The sequence below is a fragment of the Micrasema longulum genome, unplaced genomic scaffold (genome assembly GCF_059751315.1).
Source record: "Micrasema longulum isolate JH-2025_06_02 unplaced genomic scaffold, ASM5975131v1 h1tg000487l, whole genome shotgun sequence".
Classification (NCBI taxonomy): Eukaryota; Metazoa; Arthropoda; class Insecta; order Trichoptera; family Brachycentridae; genus Micrasema; species Micrasema longulum.
Window position 1 is genome coordinate 1,514,334 of NW_028277684.1, and position 22,596 is coordinate 1,536,929.

General features: G+C 33.5%; 1 protein-coding gene across 1 annotated transcript in view; it reads right to left on the minus strand.

Moving 5' to 3' along the window:
- The window catches only part of LOC148281201 (protein qui-1), a 49,251-nt gene extending 30,799 nt beyond the window's left edge, over window positions 1–18,452 (minus strand). The window contains exons 1-2 of the mRNA XM_088227096.1: window positions 18,081–18,452; window positions 7,892–8,040 (exon numbers count right to left, since the gene is read on the minus strand). Coding sequence (XP_088083222.1) covers window positions 7,892–8,003 — 112 coding nt within the window. The 5' untranslated portion in view covers window positions 8,004–8,040; window positions 18,081–18,452. The remainder of the gene's footprint in view (window positions 1–7,891; window positions 8,041–18,080) is intronic.
- Window positions 18,453–22,596: the final 4,144 nt, after the last annotated feature.

Here is a 22,596-nt window from a genome sequence, read left to right on the forward strand (position 1 = left end):
AGATGATGAGTGATGAAGCTCGTAAGTTAGATTTCAGAGATATTACATCATTCATTCACAAACGCAAAAGCTCGTAAAACTCCATCATATTTTTTAAAAAAATAAATAAAAAATCGTTCTACATATTTCTGTACAATCTCTCTACTTTATATTCCTAACTTTATTACAATATGTTTCCTGATGTGACGTTTTTTTATTCATTTAACCTAACATAACCTACACATAAAGTTCACCGACATACTATTGAGTCCGCCGGATAAAAAAAAATCGCTATGATGTGTGGGTGTGGGTGTGGGACAGTAATGAGGGGACGCTGAGCTAATGTTTACCCCGAGCACCTATTACTCTGGAGACGGGCCTGTTGACAAATACTTTTTTTTTAAACCGCTGGACTTCCTCATGTATGGAAGTGGCACACGACTTAAAAGATGAGTCCAGCGCAAGACTTCTGCTTTTGTTTCAGTCTCAGGCATGGAGGCCAAACGCACTAACCGGTACACCGAGGGCGTTCTTATCTCCAGTCGTTTTCCCTTTTCATGAGATTTGCCCTCAGGTTTTACTCTCGAGTAGCCATCGAGTAGAAAACATTCTTCCAGGGTTCGGGTTCACACATCATTATCAACATCATTCCCTATCGGCGCCAGGAGGTGCATGGGACACTGCATTCGTACATCAAATGCATGTGTATCGGTAATCTGTTTTCATATACGAGTACACTAGGTACAAAAAAAATCAAACGTATCCCAAAGTCTATAAGGCCAAGAGCCCTGTGTTGAGTTGGGATACAACATAATGGAAAGTGGAAGCATGTACATTATTAAATAATAGCAAAAATAAAAATTATTACATAAATATAAGATGATCAGTTTTACGCATCAGGCGCCAGTCCAGGAACAATGAAATATGTCGGTGTGAAACCAGCTTCCGGATATCAATATTGCGTGTCAACCTTCCCAGGAATCAAACCCGGTACTACAGAATGGTAGGTGAATGCAGCAACCACTACACTAACAGGCGGACTTATTTCCACACGATTTCCTTTTTCAGGATTTTTACCGGAGAATAGCTATTCAGTCAAAAACACTTTCCAGGATTCTGGTTATATTTCACACAAACACTGTATTTTTTATTCCACCCGGACATCGGAAAATGTTCAGTCCTATTATAAAGTAATAACAGAGTAAAAGTAGGCAATCATTTGCTTGTTCTAAAAGCATCGTGTCCTCATTTCGGAATGCCAAGTCATATTACTCGCAATTTATGTGGTAACATTGTGGTGCATTTCTAAACATTATACTAGTATGTAGATTGTAGAGGAAAGTATCCAAATATGGAAAACCATTTTGTTTCCTTGACAAAAAAGAAAATCGTTCCACAAATTAAAGACTTTTAATAGTAATCGTGATTGGTCATACATTTTTGCTGAATTCAGTAATAGTTTTATAGTTTAAATATTAAATAAAATTATCAAAATTGTTTAAAAATTTCAATAACAACATACATCTGAGGGCATTGGAAGCAAAGATAAAAACCTCAAAAAAAAAGATTTTTGGTTATGATGTCATTCTGTAGTTTATCAACTTAATTTTTATAAAAATCGTGAGTTGAGTTTCAAATGTAGTTTAAAATCATACTTCTGATGGTTTGAAAATAGTGTTAAGCAAACATAGCAATATCCATCAGCCATTTTGTTCGACCTTAGACAGGCTTGAGATTTAAATTTTCAAAATGGCCGTGCCATACAAATATTAAGAAAGTTTTTTATATTCGTGTTTCGTATTAGTATCGTATTAGTATCTTTAAGTTCAGTGAAAATAACATTTCTAACATAAAGACTTTCTTTAGTGTAGCCGTTTTTGTTATTTTACTCGAAAACACCAAAACGGGAGTTTTCTATCTTTGCTTCTAATGCCCTCATCTAACCTCCTTGCCATTGGAACTCAAATATTTAATATTCCATAATTAGATAGTGACTTTCCACATTCGGAATTAAGGATAAGTTTCAAACTTATCTGTATATTTTACAAAAAACAACTAACAAACAATAAAACGTGTTGAACGATTTAGACAAACATAAACACAGCTTGCTGAACATATAATCATTGCCACTTACCGACTTTTCGATGTATGCCGGTTATGAGACGTACCTTTCTCTTCATCAGGACACCAATTAAACCAACATGCAAGCCACCCCCTATCATTTTTTCAAACTATTTTCCAAACAACATAAAATATTTTCATAATCTAATCAGTGCATGTTTGTCCTAATCATCAATTCATGTGCTTATTAAAATGCATGTCGTGTTGGTTTAATATTTTTGTCCATCCACTATGGTGAAGGTGTATAGTGGATTTTACACGTTGGTTTAATTGGTATCCTGACGAAGAGAAGGGTACGTCTCGAAACCGGTGAACAGAGAAAATTCGATAAGTGGTTATATACAAATATTTAATAAAATGTTTGACCAGAAATTTAATGCTTTAAATATTAATAATATATAATCATAGTACTACTTTTGAAATATACGAAAATTATCTGGCTTTTTCGTACCTGGAATAAATTTCTATTACTGCCAACACAAAATACTTCCGCGAACTTCGTTCGTCAGAATGACATGTCAAAATGAGCGAGATACTAAAGAGAGTGAATGAGATAAAATATGGTCTTGTATCGCATCATGAACAGTTTGTACGAAAGGAATTATGATATTTCATATTAAGGATACTATTCCATATTTGGACACTTTCCTCTACGCAAGTAGATAGGTAAGTATGTAAAAGACATTGTGTCTGTATTTCTTGCAGGGGCAATTAGCTTAACGATTTTTCGTATATTTTTAAATATTGAATTAACCCACTTAGCCCCTTTTTTATACGGAATGTGGTTATGAAAATAAACCATAACACCCAAACCAATTGAGAAAATAATATTTCTAGGATTTTTTTCTTGCAACTGGCGGGAATCGAACCCGCGACGCCAGTTTCACAGTTGGCCATCCAACCAACTGCGCCTCTTTATAACAAACCCTATTAGAATAATACACATAGATACATGATTTGATTCTCAAAGTTCGATTGTCCATAAATGAGTTACTCTTTTAAAAATGTTCATTTTCGATGTCGCGATTTTAATTGAATTTGGCTCTACTACTTTCATTGCGGGTTTGGCAAACTACGAGTATATGGAGGGTCTTTGTTGGATATTGTCATTCATCCTCATGACTAAAGACAGGATTACATGCAACATAAAAATACTGAAATATGCAGGGAAAATGCTTAAAATATGGAAGTAAAGTGTGAAAATATGCAGTATATCAATTACGATTTAAATTTTATTATTAGAAAAAATTTAAGCAATTTGTATTTGTTAAAAATTGTGTATTTTTCTCAATTTTCTGTTCTAAGATTGTGCCTTCAATCAAGTAAAATATTTTTATAAATTAAGAATGAACAAACTTTTTATTAATATTTTTAAATTTAATTAAAATTATTATTGTATTCCTGTTTTTTGGTTTTGGTCAGATTGAAAGAAGTCCGCCATTTAACCGCGCATACCTTTGTTTGTATTTATTATTATACTCTACGCCCGGCGAATCCACCGACCAAGGCGTACCCCTTGTTGCTATATAAGCTAGCGCATTTCTTACCCATGTCATTAATAAAATTATTACTTTACATAAAGCTTCGAAGCCAGGGTTGTTTTGTAATTTATTCTTAAAAAATTCTCTAAGTTTGGATTGTTTAGGTCGGTTACAACTATTAAGATCTACAAAAATAACGCAAATATGGCTAATCAGCAGGTTATCAATTAAATACAGTATCGTGCGAATTAATGGAATAAAATTCCTCGTAATTATAAAATACGTTTTTTATTTATATTTAGAGTTACAGGCGACGTACAATCATAAAATATTTTTTATTTAATATTATGTATGTCCTTTTTTTGCTTTTATAACAGCCTGAGCACATTTTGGCATGAAATCAATTAAACTTCGTCAATTTTCTTTTATTCTGTCATCTCGAAACCACATCTGAATAACAGCTTCTATCATCTTTATCATGGTAGTGCAGTCCAATTTTTGTATCACCCACAAATTTTCTATAGGGTTAAGGTCAGGTGAATTTCCAGGCCAGTCTGAAAGAGTTATCATTTCATCATTGAAATACTTAAGCGTAAACTTCGATAAGTGACAAGGAGCCGAGTCCTGTTGAAATACAGCCCCACAATTAGAACAAAATTTACTCAGTTATGTACTCAAGTGCTGCTCCAATAGAGCTTTATACTTTCAGGTATTCATCATTCATTCTATTGATATCAAAGATCCGGTCCCCATTTACGAAAAGCGGCCCCAAAACATCTTCTTCACAGGATATTTCACCGTTTGGTCAATATGAGCCACAGTAAGTTTTTCATCCCCACTTTTTCTAGCAAATTTTGTGCGATATCCCTGCACGAGAAAGCGGGTCTCATCTGAAAACAGCACCTTCTTCTAGTCTTCTACAGTCCATTTTGTATATTTTCTAGCCCAAATGAGCCTTTGCTTCACTATACGTGCCGTCAGGAGTTGTTTCTTCTGTGGTCGATTTGCTTTTCTTTCAGATTTAACGAGTCTTCTTCGTACTGTTGAGTCATGTATCATCACCCCAGTGGCTGCCAAATCTCGTTGAAGTTCGTCACTTGTTTTTCTGGGGCTTAATTTACTATTCATGATTAAAGATATTTCATCTCGGACACTAGTTTTCCGGTTTCTTCCACATTCCCCAATTCTATTTGCTTCAACTGACCCGGTTTCTCTTTTCTGCTTAATAATCTTGCTGACTGCTCCCTAACTCACTAAACATTTATTTGCAATCTCCTTCTGAGTCATTGATGTATGTTCACTTAAGGTTATAATTTTTTCCCTTTTTCTCGGCGTGATATCCATGATTTAAACCAAATCAAAAACACTGTTTAATATGCAAGCAATTTATAAAATGAGTCCTTTATTGAAAAAATGAAAAAAAAACAGATGGTACACCAACAAACACTAATATGAGCTCCCAAAGTATGAATGAACTGTAAGTCATAATTTTTGGCGCACAACTGTCAAATTGACATGTAAGTGTTGCTATACGTAAAAAATGACAAAAAATACTCTTATTGCATTAATTCGCACAATACTGTACAAGAGTATAATTTGCGAGTGGTGTGTAAAATCACGTTGTTGCGTGAAAGATGTCGGTAAGAAATCCCGCCAAGTGCGAGCCACGTGCTGTGATCCGCTTCCTACTCGCACAAGGAATAACACCTACCGATTTTTTTTCTAGAATCAAAACGGTTTACGGCGAAGCGAAGGTATTGTGAACAGAACGAGTGGAAGACCTACCATCTGCCTCATTATTTGTTGTAGAGCTGATTACATAATGTAAAAACCTTTTTTTAAATTAAAAAACCTAAAATAAAACTTTACAGTAATTTTACCTATTATAAAAAAACTGAAACTTGAACTTTCACTAGATTTGCAGTAGGATTATATACCGAATGATTCGCTTTATTGCGAAAGTTTTCCGGTTCCCAAAAAAAGTTTGCCGACATAACTCGGATAAAATCTGAAGAATACTGAAAAGTCCCGAAAAAAATAAAAAGAACATCGGAAGATTTTATGATTTCTCAATGACGTACTAAGGATGTTTTTTCTACCAATAATTGATTTATATTTTCTCAAAATACATTATTCTTGAAGTAAACGATTGAGTAAAACAATTTATAAATATTTCATTTATAATGGGGTTATGACACTGATTAAATATTTTTTTTTCCTTTTTCGACGCGAATGATAATTTTCTCATTTGACGAAAATACTCAATATTTTTTTAACTCATCGGACACTTAAATTTCCGGGCACTTATAAAAAAATTAAAACCTTTAATAATGTATACGAGGGTAGGTTCGAAAATCCGCGGAATGAAAGGGTTGCCAGGGGGTTGGAATATGTATGAATTTTTGTTGTGACATGTCAATAGTATTCTCGTATATACCAAGTATTGACATAAATAAGTAAATAGTTTCCAAGTTACATCTGAATAAGTGAGGCAATCCCGAAGAAACATCGAGTAGGGATGAAATTGGGATTCGAGCCGTCATGAAATTTGTCACCAATCTGAATAAATCACAGCATATCACTATAAAAAAGATATCAGCAAAATACGGCAACTCTTACCCTGGAAAAATCATGATTTAAAAATAGTATAGTCTTTTCAGAGATGACAGAGAGTCAATTGAAGACGATAGCCGCCCTGGACGGCTGGTTTAGGCTACTTCATCAAACTATTAAATACGTTGAGAAACTTACATTAGCGGATGCGCGTTTGAAGAAAACACAGCAAGGTGAAATAATAGGAGTATCATCTCCACCTATTTTAAGAATCCAACATCATCATTTTGATATGTTAAAGGTCAGAGCAAGATGGTTACTGAGAACGCTTACCACGCGACCATACAAAGGTAGGTTATTTGCTGCTCACTGCTAGGCCAGAAGATCCGGCAGTAACGAGCGATTAGAAATGTATGGTAAAATCGCTCGCTTTTAGACCTCGAACATTCACCCGCCACAGGCCATGTGTGGCGTTTTTCATACGTTTTTGTAAGTTTGAAATGTCTCGCCCGCTCTCGCTACCGCGCAAGGCCCTACCCTGGACGGGCCCTTACTCTGCTTCAAAAGCGACAGCGCGTTTGGAGTTCTCGCGACTGTTTAGACCTCTGCGAAGGCAATAAGGATAATGTTTTGGATCAGAATGTTACCGGAGATAAAACGTAAGTTAATCATTATGAGCCAGAATTAAAAAACAACATTCCATGCAGTGGCATGAAAAAGGCTCACCACCCCATAAGAAGTTCATGGTATTGCAATCAGTCAAGGTCATGGGGTGACATTTGAACAAGTGCTGGGATTCCGTTATCCTCTGACAATGAGGATGTTCAGTTGTATTTTTTAGAAATGAAATGGTTTCAAATAGAAGCAATGTGATGATTTGGAGTTTTTACTTGCAGAATTTCAAGACAGCATCCGGGCTCAAGTTCGTCGACTAAGGTGTAAACTTATGAATTTAGATTTCTATGGTTTGAAAAATGAAGAATAATGCCACTATGAACGAGATATTTTGGATGCTTGGAACCGATTACCCATCACTTTTGGCACTCTGAAAAATCTAGCGATTACTTACTCTCAATATTTCCCTCGGCATATTTTTGAGATCTTTTTCTCGGCGTTGAAAAATATTAAAACAAGCCAAATTTCAGAAATAAGTTTTCTTTCACGCGGTAAAAAAATGATCATTTAATTGTATGGCAAAGTTTCTCGAAAATGTATGAAAAAAATTATGAAAATGATCTACTCTAAACTTCTAAACTACGTCACAAGTTCTTCCGAATAAACCAATGATAGTATTGTGATAGATTTTTGGTTTCCGGGGAGCCAACTCACCAATCAGCAGAACTCTCCGACGAGAACTTGTGACGTCACGTGCGGAGTAATTTCAAAATAACGATACTAAAAAAAATCATAGCACTAATACTACGATACATAAAAATATATTTTTTTTAATGGACATAGTTTGATGGTCTATTAACAAATACATATTTTTTTTAACTACTGAACTTTCTTACTATGTGCTAGCAACACTCTCTCTACCTCCTAGAGGGCACCTGTTGATTAAATATATAAAATTCAAGCGCAAATCAACAACACGTGAAGTATTGTACATATTAATTTAGATTTGTAGGATTTTTGTCTCATTATCTCTAAACTTGTGATTTGAAGATTTAATGGATGAACGATTTTGCTACTGTCGATACAGAATTATTATTTTACCATAGGACTGTCGCTACAATAAAAACCAAACGTGATCTTACCATTAAAGGCGCTGGAGACAAATATCTTAACCAGTCTCGGCCCCGGCCACCGGTCAGCACTGGACGAGCACCCTCTCAGAGTTTCCATCACCACGGCTTCTGGGACCGCCATCTTGCCCGCCCCTTATCCTGACCCCTCCCCGCGCCACCTGACAGGACAGAAAAAATCTACATGAACAAATTATTTAGGTCCCGGGTTCGATTCCTGGCAAGATTGACATGCATTTTTACATTATATTGGTTTACACTGCCAATACTTTAGGGCACCTAAAGCGACCTTCATTTAATATATAACCACGATACTTAGCATTTGAAGTACCAATGCAGCACCCTATGCACCACCATGTGCGGATATGATAATGATAATACTCTAGATCAACGGTCTTCTCCCTTTCATTAAAAACTTTATATAACACTTTTGTACGCAGTAACTTGGAGTTTGCATCCGTTGTGTGGAGCCCACAATATATAACAAACATAGAAAGAATTGTTGAACAATCTGTTAAACAAAATGGATTTTTTACCCTTGAAAATAGACGCACTATGTCTGAATTATGCTATTTATATAAATGATTTAATAATAAAGTAGACTCTTTTAACCTACTCTCCAAAATTAATCTTAATGTCCCCTTTCGCGAGACAAAAAATAAGTATTTATTCAATCTGCCAGTCTGTAGCACTAATCATGCACACCACTCTTTCCTCTATCTTGTTTTAACTGAAATGCTTTTTTTCATCTATTAGTATATTTAACACGCCCCTTAATTTATTTAAAAATAAATTAAGACTCATTGTTTCTGGCTGCGATACGATCCCACTTGCTATTTAATGATGCTCACACTTACACACACCTGAACACTTACTCCCACACACATACACACAAACACACCTCTTCACTTACTCTCATATAAATACACATAAACACGCCCTTTTGTTGTACCACAATTTAATATGTATGATTTTTATTTAAAAACTTCGCTGGTCTGTCTTTAAACCGTATCTTTTTTGTATCATTAGGGCCAAAGCACCAATGAATGACCGTTTAAGGATCAGCTTGTAGTGAAATCCACATTAAATGTATAAATTTAATTTATTTAAGCGTAAAAAATATAAAAAAACTATAAAAAACACATTAATTTTTCTAAGTACTTTTACTTTTTTATTGAAATACAAGTATTACAATTATAATTAAAATTATTTTTTTAAAATAGCAGAATCACCAGTGAATGACCACTATTACCCCGGCAAAAATAATACTCAGATTTAGTTACATCATAACATTATAAAACACCATAACACATTAGAATATGGATATATCTTTCAGTTATTTCATGCAGTTATCGATGTACGATGATACATTAATATTAGTTTAGTATAAATAATGAAACCGTTTGACAGTAGACAGGGACGTAAAGTGTGAATTGTGGATAGGACAACGAAGATAGCTAGAGTGTTCGAATTTTAAAGAAAGAAAGAGGAAGAAATCTTTTTAAAAACTTCCTGAAAGAAATTATGAATAGATCTGAAAGATTGGGTAAAGGGGCCCAAAACCGGAATTCATGAATAGCTCGTCAACTTGGCTTCTTGACTTGACTTGAAAGAATCTGAAAAATCCACCCCAAACAATTTGAAAATCATGAAAAGTTGTGTAACTTTTAAAATAACTTCGTACGAGGAGGAGGGAATCGAAAAATTCTGCAAATTCTGAAATACACATCAAAATTATAAAATAAGCCTTAACCGGTTATATAAAATTCAATATGGGTACCTATTACCTATGTATTAGGTGTTAGCACAATTTATGTCAGTTGCTTTCCAAATTTGAAAATGAGCACCAAAAGTAAAACAAAATAAAAAGAAGTTATACGTCATTCGAAAGAAAATTTTCTGCGCTACAAGATATTTTGTTTTTGCTTTTAGGTTACATACTATGTGTTTTTTTATTACAAGCCTTCAAAATGGAATTTAGATAAAAGTGAGCATTTTTGACACCCTCTGTTCGTGTTCAATCGAGGGAATAAAGCTGTCAAAGCTTGTCACGAAATTCGCGCAGTGAATGGTAAAGATACTATGAATTATTGACTAATGAAGGGTAATACGTTATAGACTAATGTGTGGTATTTTTCGTTCTGTTTTTTTCTCTTTATTTGGAAAAAATGAACACAACTTATGTCAACACTTAATTCGGCCGGAATAATGCGTTGATGTTATGCCGATTGCTTGTTAGAAGGCGTTCTGCAATTATTTTTTATATTTTTATTTTCTTTATATCCGAGCTATACCCGGCAATGCTTTGCTATTGCTAGATTTGAGTATATACTCATATATAAAGTAGATTAAATAAACGCAAAAAAAATGTATTCTGTTAAAATGACGTTTGTCTTTAGGATCACATAAATTGTGAAGATTTGCGCTGACAGCGAATTTTGATAAATAAGTATTCGTACATTGTTTTTCTGTCACTGTCTTGCAGATGCCCTCCTAATGTGCGAAAAAGACAACTGCACGTCGGACCTTTTATGCCTTACTAAAATAAACAAAATCGATGTTTCGTTGTCCTGTTTTCCGCACCTCAAAACTGTCCCAATTTTTTTTTTTAGAAAGGCAATCAGAAATAATTTTTTTGTGTCGGTGCTGTCGGTCGGGCAGAATGGTGAATGTTACACAGTGTGTAAAGTGGCCACTTAAACCAGCCAATGACAGGTCATAAGCCCTGTAGATGCCTTGACTTCTATATTACCTTCTTTAAAATGTTCTTCATCTCTGTTGTAATATGTTAAAGTACTTGTTTATGGTTGAATTCCAAAACTTGGTATAATTAATTTTCAATTGAAGAAACAGATTGAAGATTTGAAAAACTATAAAAATGCCCAGGCCAAAGATCACTATTTTGCAAAAAATCGCGCGTTAATCGGTCTAGTAGTTATTTAGCCTATCGACGACACACATACGAACATTGCCTTTTATATATATGAAGGAAGACGGTAAATTCATACATGGCACAAACCTTACAAAAATACATATTTCGTTATCATCGGTTCCCCACCCACACCGAATGGTGTATAGAGCACTGCATTGGTACTCTAATTGCAGTGTATCTAGATTGTTTTTTGTTACATGGAAGGCAAGGTGATCAGTATTACGCTTCAAGTGTCAGTCCAGAGTCAATGAAATATTGCGGTGTAAAAACACTTAAAGTCGGCCCTTCCAGGAATTGAACTCGGGGTTTCCAGGATTTTTAACTAAGAATAGACATCAAGAGTCTAAAACACTGCATTTCATAATATATACAGTTTTTTGTTCACTTTGCCCAGCTGTATGAAACAGTACTTATGATTTTCTTGTTGTATTACTGTGGAATGTTTTGTTATTGAAACTTTCTACTAAATATGCTGCATAATTATTAGGTTTAATTTTTGTTTTATAAATCTTGGGTATAAGGAAATATATGTTTTAAAAAAAAATTATATATTTTAAGCCAAATATGTTAGTATTATAAATGTTTGTAAAAGGCAGGTTTGCCGTTTATGTTAATAAAATAAAATAAATAAAATAACAGTATTCTTTATCCGCCTGGACCCGGATATACATATTTAGTAGAAATAAATACTTTAAATAAGGTTGGTTATTTATAATTTAAATTATTAATTAATGTTAAATTATTTATTTATTAATAGTTTACAGACAGTAAAAGATATAACAATGTATAATATAAATTTATAAAATAAAAAATAATAACACTAAACATTTTCACTATGTGAAAACCAATAATGAAGAAAAATTTTAAATTTTAAATAGACCAAATTTTTTTTATAATAAATGTTATAAATGCAATTCATTAAAATTTAGATAAATTTTAATGAAAATTTATTCAAAATAGATGTAATTTATACAATTTAATAGTCTCGTAATAATAATACGTTTTTTTTTCGTAATCCCGCCCAATTCACAATCACTATCTGTTCTTTAATTAATTACGGTTCTTTTGATTATTGAAAAATATATACGAGTACATGAAAATAACCTTTTTATATGTCTAAACTTATATGTATTTGTATAAATATTAAAAATATTTTCTTTTCTAACTTTGTATACTTGGTGGAAATCTGTTATTGGTTCTGAGTTTATACACTATATCTGTTTGTTTACTATACATATGTTTGTAAAGCTGTTGGTTTCCCAAATAAAATTAAAATAAATAAATTAAATAATAGTAATTATAGTAAAATTAGCTACAAAAAAAAGATGAAGTAACAATCAATTATATTAAATTAATGGAATACTTCAAAACAAATGCACGAAACGTAATATTAGATGTACGATTGAATTTTTTTAGTCAAGGAATTTTTGTATTTGAGTAGACCATCACTAAATACATCAATATCTTTTTTCCACACCATTAAACAACCTCATGATTTGAGATAAGGAGATACAGTGCGCATAGCTATTGAATACTGGAAGGGGAAACGTATTGTGCATCCTTAATCGTCTGGTGGGAACATTTAGAATCACTTTTTCAATGGAAAATTACGAGTCAACATAGTATATAATTAATATTTTCTTTGTATAAAATCAATACATATAAAAACCTTGACAAAGAAACAGTCATGTTCTGAAACCGATCGACAGAATAAATTTGTATCGTGATTTTACAAAAAATAATATAGAAAAAATATATGCATATCGAATCGGGTTGTGGTCCCGTGGTTAGTGTTGCAGACTCACGAATCAGAGGTCTAAAGTTCGAACCTCACTACCTCAACTTGATTCCTATTTTCTAATAATAAGTTATTTACAACTCGTTAAAAATGCACCAAACTTAAATTTTTTGGGTAACTTAATCACAAAAACACAAATATTTCTCTTCTAAAAAAAAAATTGTCGGCCTCGTGGTGTAGTGGTCAGCGCATTTGCCTACCATGCAAGATGTCTCGGGTTCGATTCCCATTGACATGAAAATATTTTTTTAAAAAGGTGTTTTTACACTAAAATATATCATAGTCCCTGGACTGGCAACTGAAGCGTAAGACTGATCATTTTACATTTATGTAACAAAAAAATCCAGATATGCTGCGATTGGTGTACGCTTGCAGTGTCATGTGCACCATTAGGTCCGGAAAGGGAATGATGATGAAAAAAAAACAAAAAAACATAGAATTAAGAATAGTCATAAAACATAAATGTAAATTTTTGAAAGTAACCTTTGGAAAAAATGACAAATTAATATAATATGCAAATCCAATCCTAGGCGAAATGGGGTGGCAAGTCAAATAATATAAAATACCGTAAGAAAATAAATATTCTTCCTTTGTTTATCATATAACTCCGTCTTTATAAATGAGCTTGCCAAGAATAATATCAAATTGTTCGAAATTGAATAAACTAATAAAGTTATCGCGTAGAACGGTTGGCGCTACGCAGAGAGGGTGGGTGGGTGAGAAGAGAGAAGTGGGACATCTTGCGTTCGAGAATTCCTACATCGGTTTTCGCAATTTTCGTAATAAGGAATTCCGCGAAAAACTGGATTATTTTATCGTTCAACATTGAAAAATCAATCGGAACGGCTGCGGTTGGTTTAAAGAGCGTTTTATGAAAATCTGAGAGTTACAGCTACATACTATAGGCGTGGATTTTATTTCTATAGAATTGCAGCTATATTATTTTAACAGTGTTTTTAGTATGTCCAAATGCTTGCAGACTAGCTGAATTTCCTCCCTAGGGAGTTGTTCATATTTAAATTTGTTATAAATTTAAATATGAACAGCTCCCTAGGGCGACATTTTTATTTCTATAGAATTGCAGCTATATTATTTTGACAGTGTTTTGAGTATGTCCAAATGCTTGCAGACTAGCTGAATTTTCCCTATGTATAATATGAACAACTCCCTAGGGAGACATTGTTGAATTAACTACTTGGTAAAAGAAGTATGAAAATTGGAAAATTGTCTTTAGGCGTTGCCTAGTAGGTGAATCGGTTCAGCCGGATTAATCTTACCCACATGATAAAGGTTTCAGCTCTTTTACTTCGCAAAAGTCGACAGATGGAAGAGTTGAGAAAATGTGGATGTTCAAACATAGGCAGAATGGTGAATGTTACAAAGTGTGCAAAGTGGCCACTTAAAACCAGCCTATGACAGGTCATAAGCCCCGCAAATGCCTAGACTTTCATATTCCCTTCTCAAAAATGATTTTCCTCTCTGTTGCAACAAATTTAAATATATTATTTTAGTTTAACGTATTTTAAAAACGTATTAATAACGATGTTGATTTAATTTGTTTAATTATTGACGTACGCCGGCTCACTGCCAGGGCTACTATTATTGGAAATAAGACTGCTGTCATTTTTAACTATTGTGTGGCTCTGGTGTAGCACGAGTCTACATAGGGTACAAGACTTGATATATCTCTCTTATTTATTTGAATCATGAAGTTGTATTTTTTCTGATCTTCAAATGGACATTTTCACACCGGATTTGAAAATCAAAATTTGTATAAATACGCTGAATTTTAGTACAAAAAATATTTGTGAAAGTGATCCCAATACCACAATGAGCCTGTTTTGCTGTATAAGTAAGAGCACAATAATAGAACTTATGACCCGGAAGACAGAGGCTCTGTTCTGTGGCCGGTGTTTGTGAGAAAGAGACAAAAACAAAAGAAGAAATCCGTTCAATAAGTCGGTTATTGGCAGTGAGTGGGAGTGTCAGTTGTTAGGAACAATAAATTAAGATGTCATTTTAAGTTTGATTTAATAATGAGAAGAAGAGTTGATTATTTTTTCTTCCATTTTCTCAAAGTGTTTGTATTATTAGATCAACAAATGATATTTGTTTTATTATTATTTTTACACTCTTAAAACCTTTTTATTAATTAAAAATGCTAAACATTATGTACTGCACAACCAGCCCCACAGCGGGGTTAATTTTGCCGTGTCGCACGTCGCACCGTCGCAAAAAAACTTATAAATGCTATTGAGAATTGACGAAAACTAAAGATAAATTCAAAAACTAAAAGTTTTTATTCAGCACATTCAACCCCGCTCTCCCCTACCACCCATTTTTCGATACTTAGTTTGTTCTTTCTTTGTTCGTTATTAAATAAAATATAAGATTGTTTTAATGAAGCTTTTTTCAAATAAGACTAGAGTGATGATGACGATGAATACAAATGAAATAAAACTTTTTTTCAATACATACGTGTTTATTTTATTTTATTAGATAAAACAACAGCTTATACGACTTCATATGTACAATTGTTTTCAATTTTATTTGCCTTTTCCAATTTTCTTCCTATAAACAATTTCAAGCGTATAATAAACAAATGTATCTTTGTAAACTGTTTATTTCAATAAAAAATGTTTGAAAGAGATATAAATGAATAATATAGACATAACAATAATAATGTTTGCTTGATAAGTGTGTGTCCTGCCCGCTGCCATTTTAATTTTGCTCTACGGACAGGACACTTGGCGAGATAAAATGATAACAGCTGGACGCAGAATACAACAGACAAATAAAAGAGGTGTTAAGCGGAGAAGAAAAAAGAGCGAAAGGAAACAGTAGTGAGAAGAAGTAAGTATAAAATAAAACAAAACAAATTAAAATAAAGTAAGTTAACTAACGTTTACAAATTTCGCTCTTGTAATGTCACCATCGAAATTTTTACACGTTTTTTTATGAGAATATTTAATATGTCAATGAAGGTAGGTTTTTATTTCTAATTGTTGGTATTTTTACATTCGAATTTCGAACGGTTTTTCGCTCCCGTTGAAAAGGGTTATATCTTTAAGGGTTGGATCGACAGAAATTGATTTAAAAATAGACATGACTGTTCATATAATTATTCAAAGATACAGAAATAAAACTGTCTTAACAGATTATTTATAGGTAGTGTAGGTTATATAAATATAAAGAATAGATTTTAACATAAATATAATTTATTGATAAAATGTAGTGCCTTTATAGTCGTACATTTTTTAAATCAATAAAGGTACATAAAATATGGCAAAAGTTGTAATGGGTAGACTTATAAAGATGTGGAAGCATCGAAGCATTACCAAATATACGAAGGTTCTCTTTTCCAAACTCCGAATTTTTCATTATTCCTATACGGAGTAGAATCTTGGACATTGAGAGAGTCAGAGAGGGAAAAAGATTGATGCCTTCTAAATGTGATGTTGGAGAAGAATACTTCATTTTGACAGTACTTATGGAGAACGGACCGCATGGCGATCGCAGCGAAACTGTTATTGAATTACGGCTGAAAACCCAAGGAAAGCCTGAAAATATATTCACTAAAAGTTTCTTGAAACTTTATTTGTGATAGTTACTGTATCAAAAATAAACACTGTCGATGAATTTCTGAGAATAAATTTGTAAAATAAGGTCCGTGACTCGCAACTCTGTGTTTGTTTGTGATGCCATTTTGAATGCGTTTTGTTTTGACGTTAAGAATGTCACGTGGTGGCTAGTATGCCACAGTTATTTATTTATTTAAAGAAACAAACAGTCGACAGTGGTATAGTAACATTAAAAAAAATACAGTTTTAAGACAGACCAGCAAAGTTTCTAAATAAGTAGTTAGTTGGGGATTTGTGCTAACGAGCTTATATTTATTTTAGAATGCCTCGACAGTACAAAACGAAACGATGAACGGTGGAAGCACTGCAGAAAGCTAAAGAAGATATTATGCAGAAAAAAGGCTCTATTCGCGAGATCTCTGGACGTTTCAACGAACTTGGACGCACTTTAATGCGGCCCATAAATTATATTAATTTGAAGAAGATTCATCTTGATCGTAAGTGCTATTTGGGACAAGAAAATGAGATAAAAAATATATGTGTATGTTGTACATACAATAAACTTTTGCGAAAAGTGTACGTCTTACTTTTTAGTTGTACCATAATACCCCACTAGTGGGGTAATATCGCATTTTGACTGTGTTTTACTTTCTTCAAATCAAAAATTTTATTTTTTATTTTTTATTTTTACTTTTTGATGGTTAGTCGTGCTTAATTAATAAACCAAATATTTTTTGGTATTTGACTTTTGAGAATATTCCCTTTTCCACATACGAAAAATTCAAATTACTCGTATTTTTTTATTGCCATATTCCCCCCGACCCCGACTCACTGAATAATTAAAATGAATAAAATGATGAAATCAATACAGGAGATAAACTAAATCATCCAATCAATATGATGTCCAGAAATGTATATATTTTTTTACATTTGAGTTTTAATTATTTACTTACAATTATTTATGCATTGGTATCAAAAGCGTAAGCCTGGTCGTATAATCATTAAATATAAGCAAACTGGTATTACGACCTCAGTGCTCTGTGGAGTGGAGTGTAAGGTGCGGCTAAGGTAAAATAAATTGAATTAATTTGTGATTTTTTATTCATTAGTAGCCCTACACTGTGTAGATAGATTCCTAAATATGAAATTATAGCACTCGTTTGCGAATAAAACAATCAAATTACTCGATGCAAATTTATTTTCAGAAAAAATGCTTAAATAGATCGTGAAATACGATGTTCTGTATTCTGTATATAGTCTACCGAAGGTGGAAAAGAAATACCGAGTTCCGTTATTCCTATATATGCACATGGTTAGCAAACAGTAGCGAGGTAAAATGGGTAGCGTAAACTCTTAAACCAATATTTACTGGGGTAACAAATGATTACTTCATTTATGTTATCTTAGTGCTGTGTTGAAGAAATGTATCTACAGCATTTGACCAAAGTATAAGTAAACAAATCGTAATCATTATTTTGGCTGTGTGAATAAATAACAAGAAATTGAAAACATCAAGTCTATCAAAAATCAAAATCTAAGAGTATTTATGGGTGAATAAATTCAATATTTACTGTCACCATTAAAATGTCCCACAGACAGTAATTGAAGAAAAAGTGCGTTATCACACCTTTCCTGAGAACGCTCTGTTACTGCTTTCCGGGTCTATTATCCGTAATATATTGCCTTACTAAATTAAAAGCTGGTCAACCGGAATCGAGAGATTAATCTTGTATATCGTGACGTTATTTTCCCCAGTCGAAATACATTTTCATTTAACATTTAAAAAATAAAAAAATTCTCCATGCGCGGCTCTCAGTCCCGTGACCCGTGACCCGTGGATGTTTGTTTATTTTGTTAAACGTGCTCAGACAGTATAATAAATCTACTTACAATTTGTCGATTCTTCACGTAATTACGAAAATACCGATAGAAGTATTATTTAATCATAACTCTAATTATAAGTTTTCACGTTTCACCGAGCGCATAGTGGATATTTGCGTTAGGTACGAGTATATATATATATATATATTTATATACAATACACTATTATTCGGAGAGAGTAAATAATGCAAGGCGCGGTACTGACCGACGTTCAGCGGGAGCCCTGCGAACCCGAAAGCTCAACAGATAATATCCGAGCCCTGCGAAGGGATTTTCAGGTAACCAAACTTCGGCTACCCAATGAAGAGACACGGGAAAAATCCATCGCGGGAAATCGCGCGCGCAATGCACGGCCTGGTCGAAGAATGTCGAGCGCTACACGACCTGCGAGGCTCGGGCCTCTTCGGGAAGCGGTCGGAAAACTTCGGAAAACTGCGCAAGCACTCGGCTGGAAGCTCCTCTTACAACATACTTACAGGGAATATTCACTCGGCTCAATTCATTTTCGTCACGCACACTAGGGTCAGGTCGACACAAACGAGTGGTGAAAATTAACGCTTTTTTTCTTATCACTAGCGTGCTATGAAAATAAAGTATCGTAACATGTTACACGCTATTATTGATGCTAATGCTAATAGAATATATCTAGAAGGTTTTCTTTCTAAAAGGTGACGATCTTTTTCTGGTCATCCATGATATTCGGTATATTTTTCCCTCCGAAAATGATTGGGCAATATTCAGGATTTTCCCTACCACCTTTCCCCTGGTTTCAATTTTACTCCAAAAGAAGGTAACGATCTATTTTTTAACCTCAGAGATTTTCTATCAGCCAAAATCTTTTTATGTTTTTTTTACAGTATTCTAAAATTGCTGCTGGATCTGCTAAATGCTCTGAATTATACGTGCTATCAAGATGTACCAACTTGGTAACTGCTAGTGATATATAATATTATCTAGTCAATTCGCTAACTGCTATTCTAATATTAGGTACCTACTACTATTTTCATTTTATGTATTATTCATTGAGGTTTTATTAAACGTAACAACTTCAATTAGCATTTTATTGGAGATTCACAATGCTAACGCTAAACTCCATCACCAGAGTAAACCCTGTACCCTATACCTACGTACTAGGTATATTATATATTACTAGCATCACCCGCGCTGGTAGGCATCAGCCCCCAGCCCCCCACCCCCAGGGTCGGGGAGCCACCAGCTGCCCCTCTCGTTACCGCCACCTGTATTACATTATGTTAGCAATTTGTCTGATAAAAACGCTTTACTTTTATAGCCAATTTAGATCGAATGTTGTGACAAAAAGAAAACGTTCATTAATTACTCCACGGTATTTTTGTATTATTATTTATAGCACGAAGAACTCCCGAACGGTGTAAAATTAGATAATTCTGTGCAGCGGATGCAATGTGTACCAATTTAATAACAGTAAATGACGTATTCTTCTTCTTCTAGTGCCTTGCCGGGTCCCCCCGACGCCGACGTTGGCGATCACTACAGCGAAAACACATGTATCTGTCCTACGCTAATTTTACATTTTGCAGCCAGGACGACTGCTTATTGATGTACTTGCCGTAGTGATTCCTGGGAAAAGATGAACAGAATGGTTTCCCGTTGCCTTCTCTGGTGGATTTTCTGTCGGGATTCTTAGCTGGTTGGTTTTGGTTTTGAGGCGTCAAAAACTCGCCTTTCATCCTCTCGTTATCTGCTGTGATCACACCGTTATCAGTGTGATCCCATTACATAGGGTTCACGACGTGGACGCTAACGAGTTTGACGAGTCAGTAGTGTTGCAATAGGTACATTATATATATTTTTTTTATTAATTAATTTTTCACGCCCATAAGGCTTTTACATACATGAAAGTTATATAAAATATGAGTATATAAACAACATTAAATTTAAAAAAATACAATATAAAGCAACAAAAGATAGAACAGTGTTTAGAAGTAAAGTTAGTATAAAAAAAGAAGATGAGCATATAAACAACATAATTTTTTTTAAATACAATATAAAGTGATAAAATATAGAACTGTGTTTAGAAGTTAAGTTGGTTTTAAAAAGTACTTATATATTTTTTACGAATTAATTGGAAAAAAAAGAAAACTTTAAACCTTCCGGATTTGATTTCCGATGAGATCACAAACATTAAAATGTTATTTTTCTCAAGGCCTTTTGGCCTGGTGTAGTAAGTACAAAAATACTCGCTTCACCAGAATCATCTTCCATAATACTAGTATCTAGTCATTGTTATTATATATGTGTATTAAAAAAAATCTCATCAAATAGGGCTCAAGTTCTCCAGTGGACTAATTATAATAATATATATAAAACACTTTTTAGTCAGGTAAATTCTCAGAGTAATAATGCGTAACCTAGAGAGGAGCCTAAACGTAGGAAAACCATTCTATGACTATTGGGTATTAAGTTAGCTACAGTTCGCAGCAAAACAATTGGCCGTACTCGGGTCGAGAATTGCCAAATGAGTATTAATTTGCATTGTAATTACTTTTAAAGTACCTGTGTATTTATCATTGCAGGGTTATTCCAATTTATTTTTATATGAATCGCCTATATTTATTTTATAAAACTGAAAATACATGTGTGTGTTTATTTTTTTATTTATTTATTTATTTATCCATTTTATTCACAATATACTAATGTCACATTTATTGAGACATACATCCCAACTCCATGGAACCGAAGTCCTTTGTTGAGTTTGTTTGTTTGTCCGTCACATCTCCGAAATGGCGAGTCGTAGCGGCCTGAAATTCGGACAGGTAATTTTAGATGCGACTTCAAGGTTAACGTTGCTATTTTCGAGTAAAATTTGAATCGACCTCTACTCGATAAAAACTCAAGCTTTATATGGGTGCCTAGTGCGGCCCTGACATATTGCTCATAATCAACTGTAATTATCAACAGTAAACATACTTTAATTCACAAATTTATCCCCTTAATTGAGAAAAAATAGTAACTGAAGTAAATATATTATGGATATAAGAAAAGTTTTTAAGCAAAATAATACACGTGCCGGGACACTAAATGCTAAAAATCAATGTAAATCATAGGAAAATATTCAGAATCAATTACCTGTGAAAACTGACTTCTTTAACACCTTTGACGCTCCTACTGCTGCAACCAAACATACTGCAATTAACCATAGTCGATTTTTATTTATTATAACGTTAATATCCAAGTTTATTTTTTATTTTTTTTATTAAAATAAATATTTGCGTTCTTATAATTAACGCAAATATTTCATTTAGAGGGGCATTTTCAACGAGTTGTAAATAACTCACGATTAAAAAATTGGAATCAAGTTGGGGTAGAGTGGGATTCGAACCACGGACCTTTGATTCGTGAGTCCGATACACTAGCCACGGGACCACAACCCGATTCATATTTTATTTCTATTCAGAAAACATACTGTCATATATAATAAGTTTTAAAAAACAACATTTTTTTAACATAAAAAAACCAATTAAGTTATTTACAAACAAAGCCAAGCACAGGTACAAAAGCATCCGATCGAACCGTTATGTTTATGTTGTCAAATAAAACAAAATGGCCACCAATTGGTTGCTAGCCAACAGACCAACATCGCTTGCGTTCTATGAAACATAGTGTTAGGGCTCCTCTCTAGATTACGCATTATTACTCTGAGGGCAAATAGCTTTTTTCAGATTTTTTTATAAAAGTGTTTATGAATTTAAATAAGTTAAAATTACTTTAAATTAAGAATTACGGTATAAAAAATAAAGGAATATACAAAAACCTTAAAAATAGAATAGGTACAAAATAGGATAGGTATATTCATGATAAAATTTCACGGGTGAAAAGGGAGAATTTTAAGAATTCATCTTAGCGCGCAGCTAACTTCGTTAGAGCTAAAGTTGAAACGGTAATGCCTACTCTTGGGTTCGGGAACCATTAAAAGATATACCAAAGGTTTTACATTTTCGCGGCAAAAGAAAGAAAATAATTCAAAATGGCATAAAGCCAATTGAAGACATTAAAAAAATATATCAGAAAATAAAATTAAATACAGCAAAAAAAACATAATAGGTATATTACTAATTTAGAAAAGATGTCGCCAAGGACAGAATTGGAAAAACTATAAAATAATCTCTACCCCTTACAATATTTTGAGTTTGTCCAAATTTTTGCAGACAAGGACTGGATTTAACTCCTTAGGAAGCTGTGAATATGAACATGTTTCAACAGAGGTGAAGAACATTTTAGAGAAGTTTATATGGAAATCTAAACATCTACAGAGCTTATGACCTGTCATTGGCTAGTTTAAGTCGCCACTTTACACACTGTGTAACATTCACGATTCTGCCCATATTTGAACATCTATTATCCTTCAGTTCTTTCGCCTGTTGATGTTTTTGAGGCTAGAGCTGAAACCTTTATTTATGCGGGTGAGATTTATCTGATTGAATTATATCAGCTACATATTAGGCAACGCCAACGCCTGAAATTTTTATTTTACAATTTTTATACT